We start from the raw sequence: 15960 nt of genomic DNA, 5'->3' as shown, positions 1-15960 counted from the left end.
CCCAAAGGCCCCACCTTCTAATAGCATCACATTGGGGGTTACATTTCAACACAGGAACTTTGGGGGGATACAACCATTCAGTTCCTAACAACAAGAATGCATTACTATTTACATGTAAAGTAGCCAGTATTGTTAATATGTACTAATTACATGGTAAAATTGAGCTTATTTGCTTAATTGAACTGTATCCATTTTGATCAATAAAATTTTGCATAAAAGAACTTAAAGTTGAATTAAAAAGACAATAAAACATTAAGTAGAATAGGTATCAAAAGTTGAGTCTTCTAGTGAACAGAAAAATACCTAAAGTGATTACAATACTGTATTTTTGCTAATATTGTGCCAAAAGAATGTGTCCCCCCAGTGAGCAAGGGAAAGACATCTTCCTAAACTTTTTTGAGGTGGATGCTTGGTTTTAGAATAGCCAACCTCACCCTAACCCATGTAGCCCTGGGAAAGGAGAAAGGGGCTAGAAGCTTGCCCTGCTGGTGATGTCAGCAGATTGTGCACTGGTTCCATAGAAATTGGTGAGCTGAGGAGCAGTGGGTGGATCTTTCCATTCCTGCCTCTCTAGTAAATCCCTCATGAGTTTTCCAGTCACTTTCTGATCTCATGTTGTCTCGCTAATTGTATAGACACCTTACATGCTCAAAAAAACTAATAGGAAGAAAAAGTCATTAAACAAATATTAATATTGTAAAGAAAGGGTTTTATTATATTATTTAATGAAGATAAGCAGCAATTTTAGTACAGAATTCTTTCTCAAGCCCTTTGACAGCCCTCAAGCCCATTTTCCCCCTTCATGTCTAGGAAGGCACAAGTAAAACACTTTTTGGAGGCAGAAAAGACATGAAAAGTTTCCCCTGAGGGTGTATCAGTAGCCAGGGAATTTACATCACCCCCTTGGGGGTCATCTGACTAAGGCATGGAAGAAACCACATCCCCAAGGCAGTTTCCATAACCTCTGCAGAGAAGGTGACCAAGAATTTGTCATGCAAAGCAGGACATGGTTGAGAGTGAAAGAGCGTGCTGTTAATAACTATACCAGAACACCAGATGTAAGTTGATCAGGGGTGGCCAACAGGGACACATTCTATGAATACATCCTTTGTATCTCTGAGAGAGAAGGGCCAGTCAGGCATTCTGTGAGTCAATTTGGAAGACTCCCTGCAATTGAATTTTGCATTAAGAATTTGCAAGAGACCTAGGAGGGAAGCCTGTGTGCCCTGAAAAATGCATATCTTGTGTGTTTACCTTTTAAAGATAACTATGGTTTAAAACAGATAAAATATATAAAGTTAACATAACTTTTTCCCCATATTAATCTTTTAAAGAATTTTATTCATTTCCTAGAGCATATATGCTTCCCTTCTCCAGAGAAGGCATGCACTCTAGAAGCAATGCCTTTACCCCTTCTTTTTTAAGAGCAGAGATATGCCCCCAAACTTACACATACAACTCCAACCCTATCTTTTTCCCTACTGAATTTATTAGTTATTTTTAATTGTGGTAAAATACACATTAAAATAAAATTTACCATCTTAACCTTTTTCAGTGTATAGTTCAGTAGTGTTAAGTATATTCATCCAACCTTATCTTGCAGATCGGATGACTAGCATACTAATGAAAGAAATATACTAGTAAATGTAGTATTGAATTTGAACACAGGCATAGGCAATTAAAAACGTTCCACGAATTTACAAGCAAGGGCAACAGTGGCATGGATTCCTCAGAATATGTAGAATTATCTAGGTTTTAGCCTATTTGACAGGTTTCTCTCCCTATTATAGCAAAAGTCTTCTAAATGTTTGTTTATTTTATTATTTATTTATTTTATTTTGGCTGCACCAGGTCTTAGTTGCGGCATGCGGCTTCTTAGTTGCGGCATGTGAACTCTTAGTTGTGGCATGCATGTGGGATCTAGTTCCCTGAGCAGGGATCAAACCCGGGTGCCCTGCATTGGGGGCGTGGAGTCTTACCCACTGGACCATGAGGGAAATCCCTGCAAAAGTCTTCTAAACCACTGTATAAATTAGGAGATTTATGTTGATCACCTGCCTTGCACAGAACCTCAACTAATAAAGTTCAGATAGTTTTAAAGGGAAGTCAAGATAGTTCTGTCATTGTGGAAAATATTATTGTATTCTATGAAACAATGTACAAACAATTCAAAATAATACTATAAACCATAGACTATTATATTACTAGCCTTTTGAAAAGTATTTCTGTAAATGGATCATGAAAGAATTTTAAGTTCTAGGCACTTAAAGCTTTTTCTTTAAAATATTCTGCATATGCTTTCTATATGATCAAGCCTTTAAGTAAAACATCTGACTTTCAGAAATGCAAAAGGATTTCCGGATATAAGTAAACCCTTGTGTTTTTAGGATTACAAAATATTTTTTCTTTTTTTTTTAAATAAATTTATTTTATTTTTGGCTGCGTTGGGTCTTTGTTGCTGCGCGCGGGTTTTCTCTAGTTGGAGCGAGCGGGGGCCACTCTTCGTTGCGGTCCGTGGGCTTCTCATTGCAGTGTCTTCTCTTGTTGCGGAGCACGGGCTCTAGGCGGGCAGGCTTCAGTAGTTGTGGCACGCAAGCTCAGTAGCTGTGGCTCACGGGCTCTAGAGCACAGGCTCAGTAGTTGTGGTGCACGGGCTTAGTTGCTCCGCAGCATGTGGGATCTTCCCGGACCAGGGCTCGAACCCGTGTCCCCTGCCTTGGCAGGCAGATTCTTAACCACTGCGCCGCCAAGGAAGCTTACAAAATATTTTTTCTGTATTTTAAATTGATAGTAAGTAATCATATCCTGTACTAGTAATGACAAGTGAAAATCGAGGCAAATATACCCATTGAGAAGGCCTTATAAAAGAATACACATTCATGTTTTAAAATAAAATATACCTAAAACCATAGCCAATGCTCAGCCAAGAAGTACCAATCTGGGTCCTGTGGCTGTTTCTGAAAAGCCTGCATTCGGGATGGTCAGTGTCTGTGCCTTACCAGTTGTTAAATATTTTGATTATCATCCCTACTTATAACTCTGTAGAACCACCAATTGATAAACATATCAATAAAAAGACAGCTCAAAAATGTCACACATAAAAAGACATTACAATTACCAGCAGGTTGCTATAAGAGAAATTTGTGTCTCTTGCTGGTACTTCAGTGATAAACATCATTATCAATAAAAGTAAGAATTTGTTTACCAAAGAGCTTCCCTCAAAGACTAAGGAGCGCTGCCATACCAAGAAAGGCACATCCATAATTATTAAATGCAGGCATTTATAAGAGTCTAGTTAGCAACTTTTAAAGAACTAGTACATATTTAAGCAAGATACCACCTAGATAATGGCGTCTAAGGGGGTACTTGGCTGGTAGACGACTTGGGTTTTGCTTGTATGTTCAGCACATAGTCGTGAGGGAAGGATGAGCGGACAGTGCGGTTCAATAGGGGCTGAAGGGGGCGGAAGTTGTCCACCATTCTTTTCTCTTTCTCCCCCTCAGAAGTGAAGAGCAGGGTCCGAAATTGCTCAAGCTAGAAACAGAAACAAGAAGCATAAATAATTTCAATAGAAAAACAGCTTTACTTCATGAATAAATTACTTTCATTTTTACTACCCTGAAACATTCGTCTAAAATTGGATACAGAAGGAGAATTTACTTCTGGGCAGGAATCCCTTCACTGCTGGGCGGGGAATAAAATGTTGTGTGAGGAGAGTAGCAGGAGGTGGTGAAGCCAGCGAGGCACTTGGGATCCAAAGACTGGCGGTCAAAGGCCCTGTCCCCCACGTATTAGCCATGTGCCAAGTCCAAGTTACTTCATCTTTGGTTCTCAGAAACCTCATCTTTAAATGGGCAAAATAGCCAGGCTACAGGATAATAAAAAAAAGGCTTGATGCATATAGTAACAGTGCCAAAAATGTTTTGTTTTTTCAAAATTTAACTGAATCCTTAACATAAACAACGTAGTCTTGATTGCTTACCGCACCTGGGCATTGCGGACAAGGCAATGCAGGTGGAGGTCTTAACAGGCAGTGGGATGCCTCCTGCCAGCACTGTCCAATAGAACTCTCCACGGTGAAGGAAAGGTCCTATGCAGTGTTGATTACAGTAGCCACAAGCCACATATGGCTGGCTGCTGAGCGCTTGAAATGTGGCCATTGTGACCAAGAACTAAATTTTTAATTTAGTTTCAATTTAAATGTATTTATACTTAAACTTAAATGCCCACACGTGTCTTGTGGCTAAGGTACTGAACAGTGCAGCTCAGTATAAAAGGAGTGATCCCAAATCAAGGGCTTGTTTTCCAGTGTGGCAATAGCATCCATCGGTAGCCCCTTGGCTTTCTGAGCAACCATGTTATAGAACACTTGACTTCAAGCCAGCTGGAAAAGCTCTTCGTAGCATTTTTCCTCACTCAATCAGGCACACTGTAGCTACAGAGAGGACAGCCCAGGGCACAGCAGGCAAGCATGGGAAGATTTGTTTGGATTAAAGACTTCAGGCCAAGTAGACCAGGGACAAGCACCAAACACAGTGACCGTACTTGCAAACCACACATATACCCTCATTAATTAGGAACATGTCTGAGTAGTTTATTCTTATTTGGCTAATTGCAAAAGATTAGAAATAGCCCAGGTATCAATAATACATTTCATTGGAGCTATAAAATGGGCTAGTATATAGCCATTAAAAATGACATTGAAGATAATGTTTATTATCTATAAAATGTTCCACACATCACCGAGTGAAAAGAGCAACAAAATGGCATGTACAGAATGATTCCATTTTGTTCAAAAAATTATATATATTTATATAGATGAAAGAACAGAAGGATTTATGTGTATCTGTATAAGTAAAAGACCAGAAGGATTTATCCAAACAGTGATTAACACTTAGTGGTAAGATTGTAGGTAACTAGGATTATTGATGACAGCTAACATTTTTTTCTTACTGAATTTTCTGTGTTGAAATTTCATTTGAAAAGTCCTCACATGGGCCACTGGCCCTCTGATTTATTTATTTTATTTATTTATTTTTCAGTGTTATGTCAATTTTTAAATATGAAGGATAGTAGCGGAATAAATGTGTAAGCCACCAAGCCCAGGCTTATGAGCAAACTCTGTATTCTGTCATTTGTTTATGGTGGTTTTCATGACACAGAATTTTTTTAAAAATTATTTAGTCTACCTTACCAGTTGCTATCTCTGTGACTTCTGGTTTTGATATATGGTTAGAAAAGCTTCCTCCATTTGGACGTATGAAAAGATTTTCCTATGCTTATCCTAGTACTTTTATGGCAGTATTTTTAACATTTAATATGTCTGGAATATATTCTTGTGTAAGGTTTGAATGGTCAATCCAACTTTTCACCCCCAAATGTCTGCTCGATTGTCCCCATCGCTCTTACTGAATAATCTCATCTTTCCCCCTCACTGGGCTGAGATGCAACCTTTATCATAAACTAAATTCTCGTACGTACTTGGACATATTTCTCAATCTACGGTTTTCATCCTATGATTGATCACTTTATTTGTGTACCAGTACAGCACTATTTAACTATTGAGGCTTTATAACTTGGTTGATTTAATCATCTTTCATTTTCTCTTTCACAATTTTCCCTGGCTCTTTATTTATACTTTTCTTTTAACACATGAGGTTAGAAGTAGCATATCTATTTTAAAATCCTATTGGTATGGGCTTCCCTGGTGGTGCAGTGGTTAAGAATCCGCCTGCCAATGCAGGAGACACAGGTTCAAGCCCTGGTCTGGGAAGATCCCACGTGCCACGGAGCAACTAAGCCCGTGCGCCACAACTACTGAGCGTGTGCTCTAGAGCCCGCAAGCCACAACTACTGAGCCCGCGTGCCACAACTACTGAAGCCCACGTGCCTAGAGCCCATGCTCTGCAACAAGAGAAGCCCACACACCACAACGAAGAGTAGCCCCCGCTCGCCACAACTAGAGAAAGCCTGCATGCAGCAATGAAGACCCAACGCAGCCAAAAATAAAAAAAAATTTTTTTAATAAATTTATATTAAAAAAATCCTATTGGTATATTTATTGGGATTACATCAAATTTATGAAGAATAAACAATTCATGGCCAATAACAACTTAAGGAGAATTGACATCACAGGTGTCTATGATGTCTTCCTATTCAATAACATGGAATGAATTTTATCAACTCAAGTCTTTTGTGTTCTTCAGAAACGTTTTAAGTTTTCTTGTTAAGCTGATTCCAAGGTATTTTGTATTTTTTTTTCCATTATAAACAGCATTCTTTCTTCCATTATATCTTTTTTAAAAATTTATTTATTTTACTTATTTATTATCTTTGGCTGCGTTGGGTCTTTGTTGCTGCGCGCAGGCTTTCTCTAGCTGCGGTGAGCGGGGGCTATTCTTTGTTGCAGTGTGCAGGCTTCTCACTGCAGTGGCTTCTCTTGTTGCAGAGCACGGGCTCTAGGCACATGGGCTTCAGTAGTTGTGGCTCGTGGGCTTCAGTAATTGTGGCTTGCGGGCTCTAGAGCGCAGGCTCAGTAGTTGTGGCGCTCGGGCTTAGTTGCTCCGTGGCATGTGGGATCTTCCCAGACCAGGGCTCGAACCCGTGTCCCCTGCATTGGCAGGCGGATTCTTAACCACTGCGCCACCAGGGAAGCCCTCCATTATATCTTTTAACTGATTGTGATTTATACATGTCCAGTGTACTGATTTCTAGAAATTAATATTGTACTCCACTAATTACTGAATTATCTTTGCAGTAGTTCTTTTTATTGTTTCTCTCATTTATTTTTTCTTTTCTGGTCTAATTACATTGACTACTTCCAAAATATAACTTCAGTTAAAATTTAACATAGTAATACTCTTTTCCGTATTAAGCATACTATATACTTTAGAACTGAGATCAATCTCTTTTATCAAGTTAGGGAAGTCTCCATACATTCCTATTTTATTGAAAATTTTTTAAAAAACTGAATGTTGAATTTTGCTAGTGCTTTTTAAGAATCTATGGAAATGATTATTTTTAAAATATATTTAGATTCACTGATATGATGAATTAATATCATTCGTGATATTGAACCATCCTTGCATTACTGGAATAACTACTACTTGGACAAAATATATATTTCTTTTTTTAAAATTTTATTATTTATTTTTGGCTGCGCTGGGTCTTAGTTGTGGCATGCGGGATCTTTTTTTTCAGTTGCGGCATGTGGACTCTTAGTTGCAGCATGCGGACTCTTAGTTGAGGCCTGCATGCAGGATCTAGTTCCCTGACCAGGGATTGAACCTGGGCCCCCTGCATTGGGAGTGCGGAGTCTTACCACTGGACCACCAGGGAAGTCCCGTTTTTTTTTTTTTGAAAGAGGGAAGGGAGGGAAGTTTTTGAGAACCAGGAATCCAGACAGGAACAATGAGACAAGTTTTTTGTTTTTTTTTTTTAATTAATTAATTAATTAGTTTATGGCTGTGTTGGGTCTTCGTTTCTGTGCGAGGGCTTTCTCCAGTTGCGGCAAGTGGGGGCCACTCTTCATCGCGGTGCTCGGGCCTCTCATTATCGCGGCCTCTCTTGTTGCGGAGCACAGGCTCCAGACGCGCAGGCTCAGTAATTGTGGCTCACGGGCTTAGTTGCTCCGCGGCATGTGGGATCTTCCCAGACCAGGGCTCGAACCCGTGTCCCCTGCATTGGCAGGCAGATTCTCAACCACTGCGCCACCAGGGAAGCCCCCCCCCCCCTTTTTTTTTTTATATTGGAGTATAGTTGCCTTACACTGCTGTGTCAGTTTCTGCTATACAGCAACGTGAATCAGCCATATGTGTACATATATCCTCTCTTTTTTGGATTTCCTTCCCATTTAGGTCACCACAGAGCAATAAGTAGAGTTCCCTATGCTATACAATAGGTTCTTACAAAGTATATATTTCTTTTAACGTACTGCTGGCTTCTGTTTCTAAAATATTATTTTAGCTTTTTTTTTTGGCCATGCCATGCAGCATTCGGGATCTTAGTTCCCCGACCAGGGATCGAATCCGTGCCCCCTGCATTGGGAGCGTGGAGTCTTAACCACTGGACTGCCAGGGAAGTCCCTATTTTAGCTTTTTAAAAAATATATCCTTCAGACATACCAGTCTGTAGATTTTTTTTTTTTTTGGTCTGATCTTTGGTGGGTGTTGGTGTCAGTTATCCTGGCTTCATAAAAAAGGTTCTGGAACCTTTTGTTCTTGTGAAAATGCTTTGTGATTAATTAAAATCCCATAAAGCAAGCATAAGCAAATATTATTGCAGTTCAGTTATGTTATGAATTAAATAGAATTTGTGTATTAACATAGTAATCACCACTTAGTTGCTAAGGAAAAAATAGACTCCAGGGTCAAAACAACTGACTTAAAATTTCTGGACAGACATTGTTGGGTTCTGCTTTTATCCTGAGGTTCCACAGCAAAATTCCCTTAAAGATTTTAAAGGGTTTGAGCACATCCATTTTCAGCCTTCATTCTTCCTTTTAAAAGGGTCTTGTTTATATAGAGATTCATATTTATATATAAAATATACAATGCATAAAACATATGTCATTGTCAAATATGGAAGTAAAAAGCTTATGTTTCCTAAGTTTTACCTCTTCTCTCTAGTTAATTTGAAGCATTTCCTAATTCATATCCAAATTAACACAAGATGTTAGCACATTTTAATAAAAATGTATGAGCATTACAAGATGTTAAAAACTGATGCCAAAGTTTGAGCCCAGCCTTGTTTTAAAGGGGCAGACTAGAATTTCCTTACATAGAAATGTGGAAAGAACGTACCTGATCATGATCAACCTCTATGGGCTGCTTCTTAATGATCCAAGTGACAGACTCAGAGAGTGGCGGGGTAGTCAGGGACCCTGAGTAGGTCCAGTAATCTGGGCAGGTAGGCATCAGACAGGAAGGGTCGAATGACCCAAATTCCACAAGCATGTCCTGGCCAAGAGAAGGGGTCATCGAGTTATCATTTTATGGTGAAAACCACTCAGGAATCAGATGATGTGGTGACGATTCTAGGGGAGTCTGAGGACCAGCAGCGGTCCAGATGAGCTCCAGGTATCTCCGGGCACCTTAGGACAGAATCATACCCATGCTTTGTTCCTGCAATTAACCATGTATTTCTGATAGTCCTCAGTGGGAACACAGCAAAAACCATTTTCTCCCTCCGTTCTAGTGAGCTTATAGCAGGTGGTCTCCTCTGAACTCTTTGGGAGGCATTAGGTGGTAGCTGGTGCATAAACAAGGAGGCTTTTCCTTTTCAAGAGAGACTAATAGAATTCACCTTTCTAAAATGCAGTGCAAATTAGGAGGAGACAGGATCCTGGACAGAGAGAGGGACAGAGGGGAACAGGGAGGGAGAGAGAGGAAAGGAGATGGGGGTGGGGTGGGGGTAGGGGAGGGAGGAGGAAAAGGAGGGAGATGGAGAGGGAGGGCAGGGTGGAGACATAGGCAGGGAGGGGAGGGAAGACAGACTTTCAGAGAGCAGCCCCTCTGGGATTCTGAATATTGAACAATTAACCTTGACAGCTGGAAAGAGGTATCCACCCTGAAGGATGTGGGTAATTGTTCTGTAAAGCTGGACAAGCCAAGTTTCTCTCAGACTTTTCTGTGCTCCCTGCCTATGGGAGGGTAGCTAGAGCCCAGAAGGCTGCCCTGAGTGTTTGCACAAGGACTGAGAAGGAGCAGGGGTCGGGAGCAGAGGAGGGGACTCGTTATGTTCCTGAGTCCCTGAGTGCTCAGTGGCATGGCAGCCAAACCAGAGCAGTCCGTGCCCAACAACAGAATCACTTCTGTCCCCTGCAGGGTATCCCAGGGCCAGGGGCTCTCTCAGCACAAGCATCATAAAAGACAAGTTGTCTTAAAGGGCAGCTTTCAAAGAGAACCTTAATTACACTGAGGCGAATTACCTTTTCCCAATTCACAGTGCCTTGTTAGTGTCTCCGCTCTGAGACTGAGACATAAACTATATTTCAAGTGATTTAGGAAAAAAAAATTACCTTGTGCTTAACTGATGGCAAAATATCCACCAATTTCTGTAGCTCTTTATGATACTTGCCTAGCTAAAGAAGCAATGAGAAAATATTAACAACAATTGACATCTCACTTTTGAAACTGCAACAGAATGAATTAAAATTAACCACCTGGTGATTATATAAAAACAAACCAACCACACTACTTAAGCTACAATTAAACCGGTAATTTAGAATGTTTTAAGCATCACTGAATTCAATTAGACACACAACAAATGAGCAGGCTGTTTGCTGACAGGGTCAGCGTGCCTGCAGGTGAAGGTGTCCTGCTCCATTTAAGCATCAGTTCTTCAATTAATATTTAAATTAATTAAAATTAAAAATTGTTCCACAAAGTAGCGACATTTCTTTTCTTTTCTTTTCTTTTCTTTTTTTTTTAGGAGCCACATTTCAAGTGCTCAGTTGCCACATGTGGCTTGTGACTGCTCTGTTGGACTGTGCATTTCTATACCATTTGAAATATATTCATAACAATCTTGTATTTTAAACATTGTCTCAATATTCTTAGAACTTAAAATTGCAGTGTTGTATCTTTTCATCCTAGGATACAACACATCACTTCAAGCTAGTAAGATTTTTTTTTTACCTTTAAAAATACTCCTATCACAGCCAAACCATTTTCTTCCAGTGCTGCATCCTCAAAGTTTTCAAATTTGACTGCATTCCAATGCACCAAGTGCAGCTGAAACACCATTAAAAGATGGTTTTACACATGACCATGTAGGATTGCTCCAAAACAGACAGCCTTATTCACATATGATATTTTACTGTGCTTCCTCACCAAAAATAAAGCCACTGAGAAAAGCACATGACAGTCTGGTGCAAAATGAGATAGAATTAAAGAACAGGAAGAAATATATGCAGGAGCAGTAATTAATGCTACTTTGGAATAGAGGGATTTATTTGGGGGAGAAAATTTTATATACATATATATGTGTATATCTCCAAGTGAATAACATTTCATTGAGGGAGCAACATTTGTCCATTCCCATCCTGATTTGCCTGAAACACTCATATCCAAAATCCATTTGCATCTAAAGGAGAGGTGTTTATATTGAGAGAAATAGATTCTCCCTATGCGAACTAGGAGTTGAAGACAAATTTGTTCAAGGGATAACCACTTAAAATGTGTTTCTTTTTAAGTTAACATTTAAAACTAAATTAGGGGGAAAGTTGTGAAGAAAAAATTCTATTTCCTTTGGCTCCTTTTATTTCCCTACAAATCATTCCTTGTCCATCATTCACGAATCCTCACCTAGCCTCCCGAGTAACACCCTGAAGGTCATGTTTAACTTCTGCCTCTCCTCTCCTGAAGAGGACCCTGCCTCCAGGTCCTGTTGCTTTTATTTCCAAAATGCTTGTCCAAACTGCTTGTTAGGGACTTCCCTGGTGGCACAGTGGTTAGGACTTCCCCGGTGGCACAGTGGTTAATAATCCGCCTGCCAATGCAGGGGACACGGGTTCGAGCCCTGGTCCAGGAAGATCCCACATGCCGTAGAGCAACTAAGCCCGTGTGCCACAACTACTGAGCCCGTGTGCCACAACTACTGAAGCCCGCTTGCCTAGAGCCCGTGCTCTGCAACAAGAGAAGCCACCGCAATGAGAAGCCCGTGCGCAGCAACGAAGACCCAACGCAGCAAAAAATAAGTTAATTAATTTTAAAAAAAATGCTTGTTAAATCGCGCTCTTTTTCTCTATTTCTATTGCCACCGCTTTCATTTAGGCTCCTACCATTTCTCACTTGGGTTCATTTGGCCTGGTGGCCCTACACTATTGCCTGGGTTATTTCTTTAGGCTATCATTTGAGCCTAGCTTAGAATTCTGGAAGAATTCTGTTTCAGGATCTTAAGGTTGATTTCTGCTATATTATTTGAAATGAGGGCAGTTATCATTTTTACATGTATAAAATAGGAATAATCAAATATGCCCCCAAGAGAGCTACTTAGCATTTATAGGAATTACCTGATTCTTCCCGATGATTTCTTAGAACTAGAAACTCAGAACTATCCCCTATTCTCCACTGTTGTCACTGTTCCCAAACTTCTCAACTTACCTCTGCTGGGTAACATTTGCTGTCCACAGTATGCTCGGAGCCCCAGGCATCAACGGCCCCCCAGTGAAAATGGAACTGCTTTAATCGGTAGTTGTGTTCCAGGGGTCCTCCCTTGATCACTGAAATGAAATGGCACATCCAACAATTCAGGGGACAGTTTTTCATGTCGTGGAGGAATGTGGGGGAAAGGTGGAATCTGTGGGTGGACCTCTATATGAACTGTCTTAAATGGAGCACACTGTATCATATACCAGTGTTTATAAACTTGATTTCCACACAGTTAATACATGTGTAAGGTCGAGACCTGCACTCTGAATGGCACCAAGATTTAACTACACTCCAAGCTGCATACAGTTGTTAAAGGCCAATTCTTGCCTTAGTTTTATGTTCTATATTTACTGTGCCCAGTGTTTTTTATGCACAATAAAATGCAAATTTCTCTCAGCATATTTATCTAACCCAATCTCATAAAACTGAAATATGGGTACAAAAGATACTCTCTTTTTTATGCACCGATACTTTGCTTTTCAACTTTTGAAGATACTAGCGTTTCTTTTCCTTACATTGAAATGGAAAAGGAAATTTGCAAGTCAAAAATTATCACCCATCTCCCTTTAGACAGAGTGAACAATGTGAGTCACCCACACACTTTACCACTGGTCTCTGCTGTGCTGAATAATAAATACCTTTTGTTTAGACTAGAGTTTTCTGGAACTAGTGAAATCAGTACATGATAGGGGAAATACTCAGGTATGAGTTTTGAAAGTCACCCTTCCTCAGGCTTTGGGTTGTGCTAATTTTTTTTTTTTTTGGCTTGAATTTGTTAAAGCATGTTGGTTCCTCATTTCTGCCATCTGATCAGACCCTGGCGATGTCTGTCCATGGTTAAACCATACAACAGCACGAAAACCTTCCATCTCATCTGTCTTAATGATTTTAGAGATTATTGCCTCATTAGTTGAATTTTATGTATGCAAATGATTGAGTACAGTCATCCTGAGGTCCAAATACACTGGATATGTCATGCAGTGGTCTACTGTATATCTTACCGGCTTTCATAAATATTTTACATCATTTCCTTTTTTGAAAAAAGAAGTTTTGTAAGAGGTGAGCAAAGATACCAATGACTACTTTTCTTTGAGGGGCAAGGGAAGTGCAGAGAATAATACCACATGATTCACTAAATTAATAGGAGGATGGTACGAAAGTGTAGTGAAATAAACATAAAATATCTTCCAAAAAATTCTTGTTTTTCTATGCCAGCTCCATATTGTGAGCATGACTTTGGCAAATGTTCAACATAATCTGTTGGAATGAAATTGAAGTTCTGGTCCCAAGTTAAGTGACCAGGGCAGAGGAGAGGGCCAGCATTTCCCTCCTATGCCCAGAAAAACACTGGCAACATTTCCTGGACACTTACTGTGCGTTTCCTCCAAAGATGATGAGCAAAGCCGAGAGGAGATGTCACCTCTGGGTGGCTGCAAGGGTGGGGGGCAGAACTGGTCTTCAGGTGTGTTTTGATTCACCCACACAATACTAAACACATTTTTCAATTCATTGCCAACATTTAAAGCTGGCTGATTTCACATCAAAATCCACATTTCCAACTTAATGAGACGCCTTGCCCATGTTGAGCACAGGCCTCCACCAGGTGATAAGAGGCTGGATGGGAGAAATGGCTGCCCCTTTAGATGGTCCCGCCAGTTCTTCACAGTGGCTACCGCTGCCATTTCTCTTAGACGCTCCCAGCCTGGCCTATTCTCATTACTTCTGCAGCACTGTAGGTACATCTGCGTCTGTGACCCCTGGGAGAGATGTTAGATACCAGGCATCTGACTTGGGCTCTTGCTAGCTAGAAAAATCATCACATCTCTATATGTGCTGGGCACTATACCTGTATGAATTGTATGGGGGAGAGGGGAGACAGGGAGGTAGTCTCCTGTATGATGTGGTTAAGAGCATGCATTTTGCAGGAAAAGGACTTCAGTTTGAATTAACTGGCTTTGTGTCGTTAGTCAGGAGTGTTGGCAGTTTCTTCTAAGATGACTCCCAGTGATCCCCAGTCTCCTGGTATTCACACCCTTGTGTAATCCCCTGCCCTGAGTGTGAACTGGACCTTGTGACTTGCATCTAAGGGCAAAAGTGATGGGATGTCACCTTTAAGATTAGTTTACAAGAACACACCGCTTTCCATCTTGCTTGCCCTCTCTGAATCTTCTTGCTTACTTGCTCTCATGAAGCCAGTGGCCATGTTGTGAGCTGCCCTCTGGAGAGGCCCACTTGGCAAGGAAATGAGGGTGGCCCCTGGTCAACAGCGAGCAAGGAACTGAGGCCCTGGGAGAAACTGAACCTGCCAACAGCCACCTGAGTGAGTTTAGAAGAGGATCCTTTGCCAGAGGAGCCTTGAGATAAGACCCCAACCACAGCTGACACCTTGATCACAGCCCCATGAGAGACCCAGAGCAAGAGGACCCAGCTAAGCTGTGCCCAGATTCCGAGTCTCTGAGGGTGGTCTGCAGAACTCTGTGAATCGGCTCTTGCCTGTCTCAGGACTTCCTTGTCTGCCACTTCCTTCATGCACTTTACACAGAGTAACACCTAATACGAGCATCACACTGCCTCACACCTTCACCTCCACATGGAGCATCCAGGTGTCACCTCCATCAGGAAGCCTTCTCCCACCAGATCCCACTTCTCTCACAGCACTTAGCCCTCTTCATTAGCATCATCTTTTCTAGGGTCTGCCTCCCCACCACACTATAAGCTCCTTAAAGGCAGGGACCATCCCTTCCTCCTCTTTCCCATCCAGATACTAACCAGACCCGACCCTACTTAGCTTCTGAGATCAGACGAGATCGGGCATGTTCAGGGTGGTATGGCCGTAGACCCTTCTTCCTCTTTCTATTCTGAACACCGGGCATAGTGCCTGGCATTTAGTGGATCCTCCTTGAAACCAGGAACTAAAGAAATGCACTGTAAACTGTCTGTTGGGTTTGTTAATTGAAACATAATGGTAAATTCAGCAAAAGCGAGGAAGAGGGTGGGATCAGGCAGGGCAGGTGCATGGATGAGGGGCGGAAGTACAGTTGGCAAGAAACAGGGCATAGAAGGGAGACAGTGAATTAGAAAGCAGATCAGTCATAAGCTATATCAAATAAATATATGCTTATTTATTTGAGGTCACTGATATTTTGTTCTTTCTGTGCTTTAGGATGAGAAAAGCTTGGAAAAAATTAGATAACAAATATAAAACACCTAGCATAGAGTCAGGCTTCTAGTAAGCGATCTATGTAATGTTCACTCTCTTCTGTTGCCTTGAATGTGGAGGCGAAGGAGCTAGCAGAGAAAGGGCTGATGAAGGGAAAGGTAGTGCTCAGGACCCATGCAAATAAAAGCAAATGCAGGAAATGGGTGGGAAACTTGGGGTGATGGAAAAGTTCTAAAATTGGATTGTAGCGATAGTTGCACCACACTGTAAATTTACTGAAAATCATTACATTGTTCTTTTTCAAAACAAGTAAATGTAGGACCAAAAATAGGGAAGCAGAACTTAAAATATTTATGAGGGCATTCTTACTAGGGTCAGAGGTGATGCTCTTTAAAAGTGTAAAGTAAGTGGAACAAGGTGGGGGGCAGGACGCACCCTTAGGAGAACAGCGGGACTCTTCTCTTTAATGCCTAGTGACATTGTCGATGAGATTGATTTCAGAGGAGGTGATAATTTACAGGGATCATCCACAGGACTCAGCCCAAGCATAATTTAGTGCCCTTCCTCACAATATTTTGTATCCCTCACATACACTCATTAAAATCAATAACTGTGTCCTATTCAGGGAGCCTAATGACAAAACAGTAC

The 15960-nt window shown here is 40.9% G+C and overlaps 1 protein-coding gene and 1 non-coding gene across 6 annotated transcripts in view; both read right to left on the bottom strand.

Moving 5' to 3' along the window:
- Positions 1-688: 688 nt before the first annotated feature.
- CA5B (carbonic anhydrase 5B) overlaps positions 689-15960 on the bottom strand; it is a 32209-nt gene continuing 16937 nt past the window's right edge. For 4 of the 5 annotated variants that reach the window (XM_059911345.1, XM_059911344.1, XM_059911342.1 and 1 more), the window contains exons 4-8: positions 12105-12223; positions 10638-10733; positions 10019-10081; positions 8802-8957; positions 689-3534 (exon numbers count right to left, since the gene is read on the bottom strand). In XM_059911345.1, coding sequence (XP_059767328.1) covers positions 3355-3534; positions 8802-8957; positions 10019-10081; positions 10638-10733; positions 12105-12223 — 614 coding nt within the window. In that variant the 3' untranslated portion in view covers positions 689-3354. The remainder of the gene's footprint in view (positions 3535-8801; positions 8958-10018; positions 10082-10637; positions 10734-12104; positions 12224-15960) is intronic. The other variant, XM_059911343.1, reaches the window with a different exon arrangement.
- On the bottom strand, positions 7267-7338 carry TRNAG-CCC (transfer RNA glycine (anticodon CCC)). Its single transcript has one exon. It is a non-coding gene; the product is annotated as a tRNA-Gly (tRNA).

Source organism: Balaenoptera ricei, chromosome X, assembly GCF_028023285.1.
Source record: "Balaenoptera ricei isolate mBalRic1 chromosome X, mBalRic1.hap2, whole genome shotgun sequence".
Lineage (NCBI taxonomy): Eukaryota > Metazoa > Chordata > Mammalia > Artiodactyla > Balaenopteridae > Balaenoptera > Balaenoptera ricei.
This window is presented reverse-complemented; position numbering and strand designations above follow the sequence as displayed.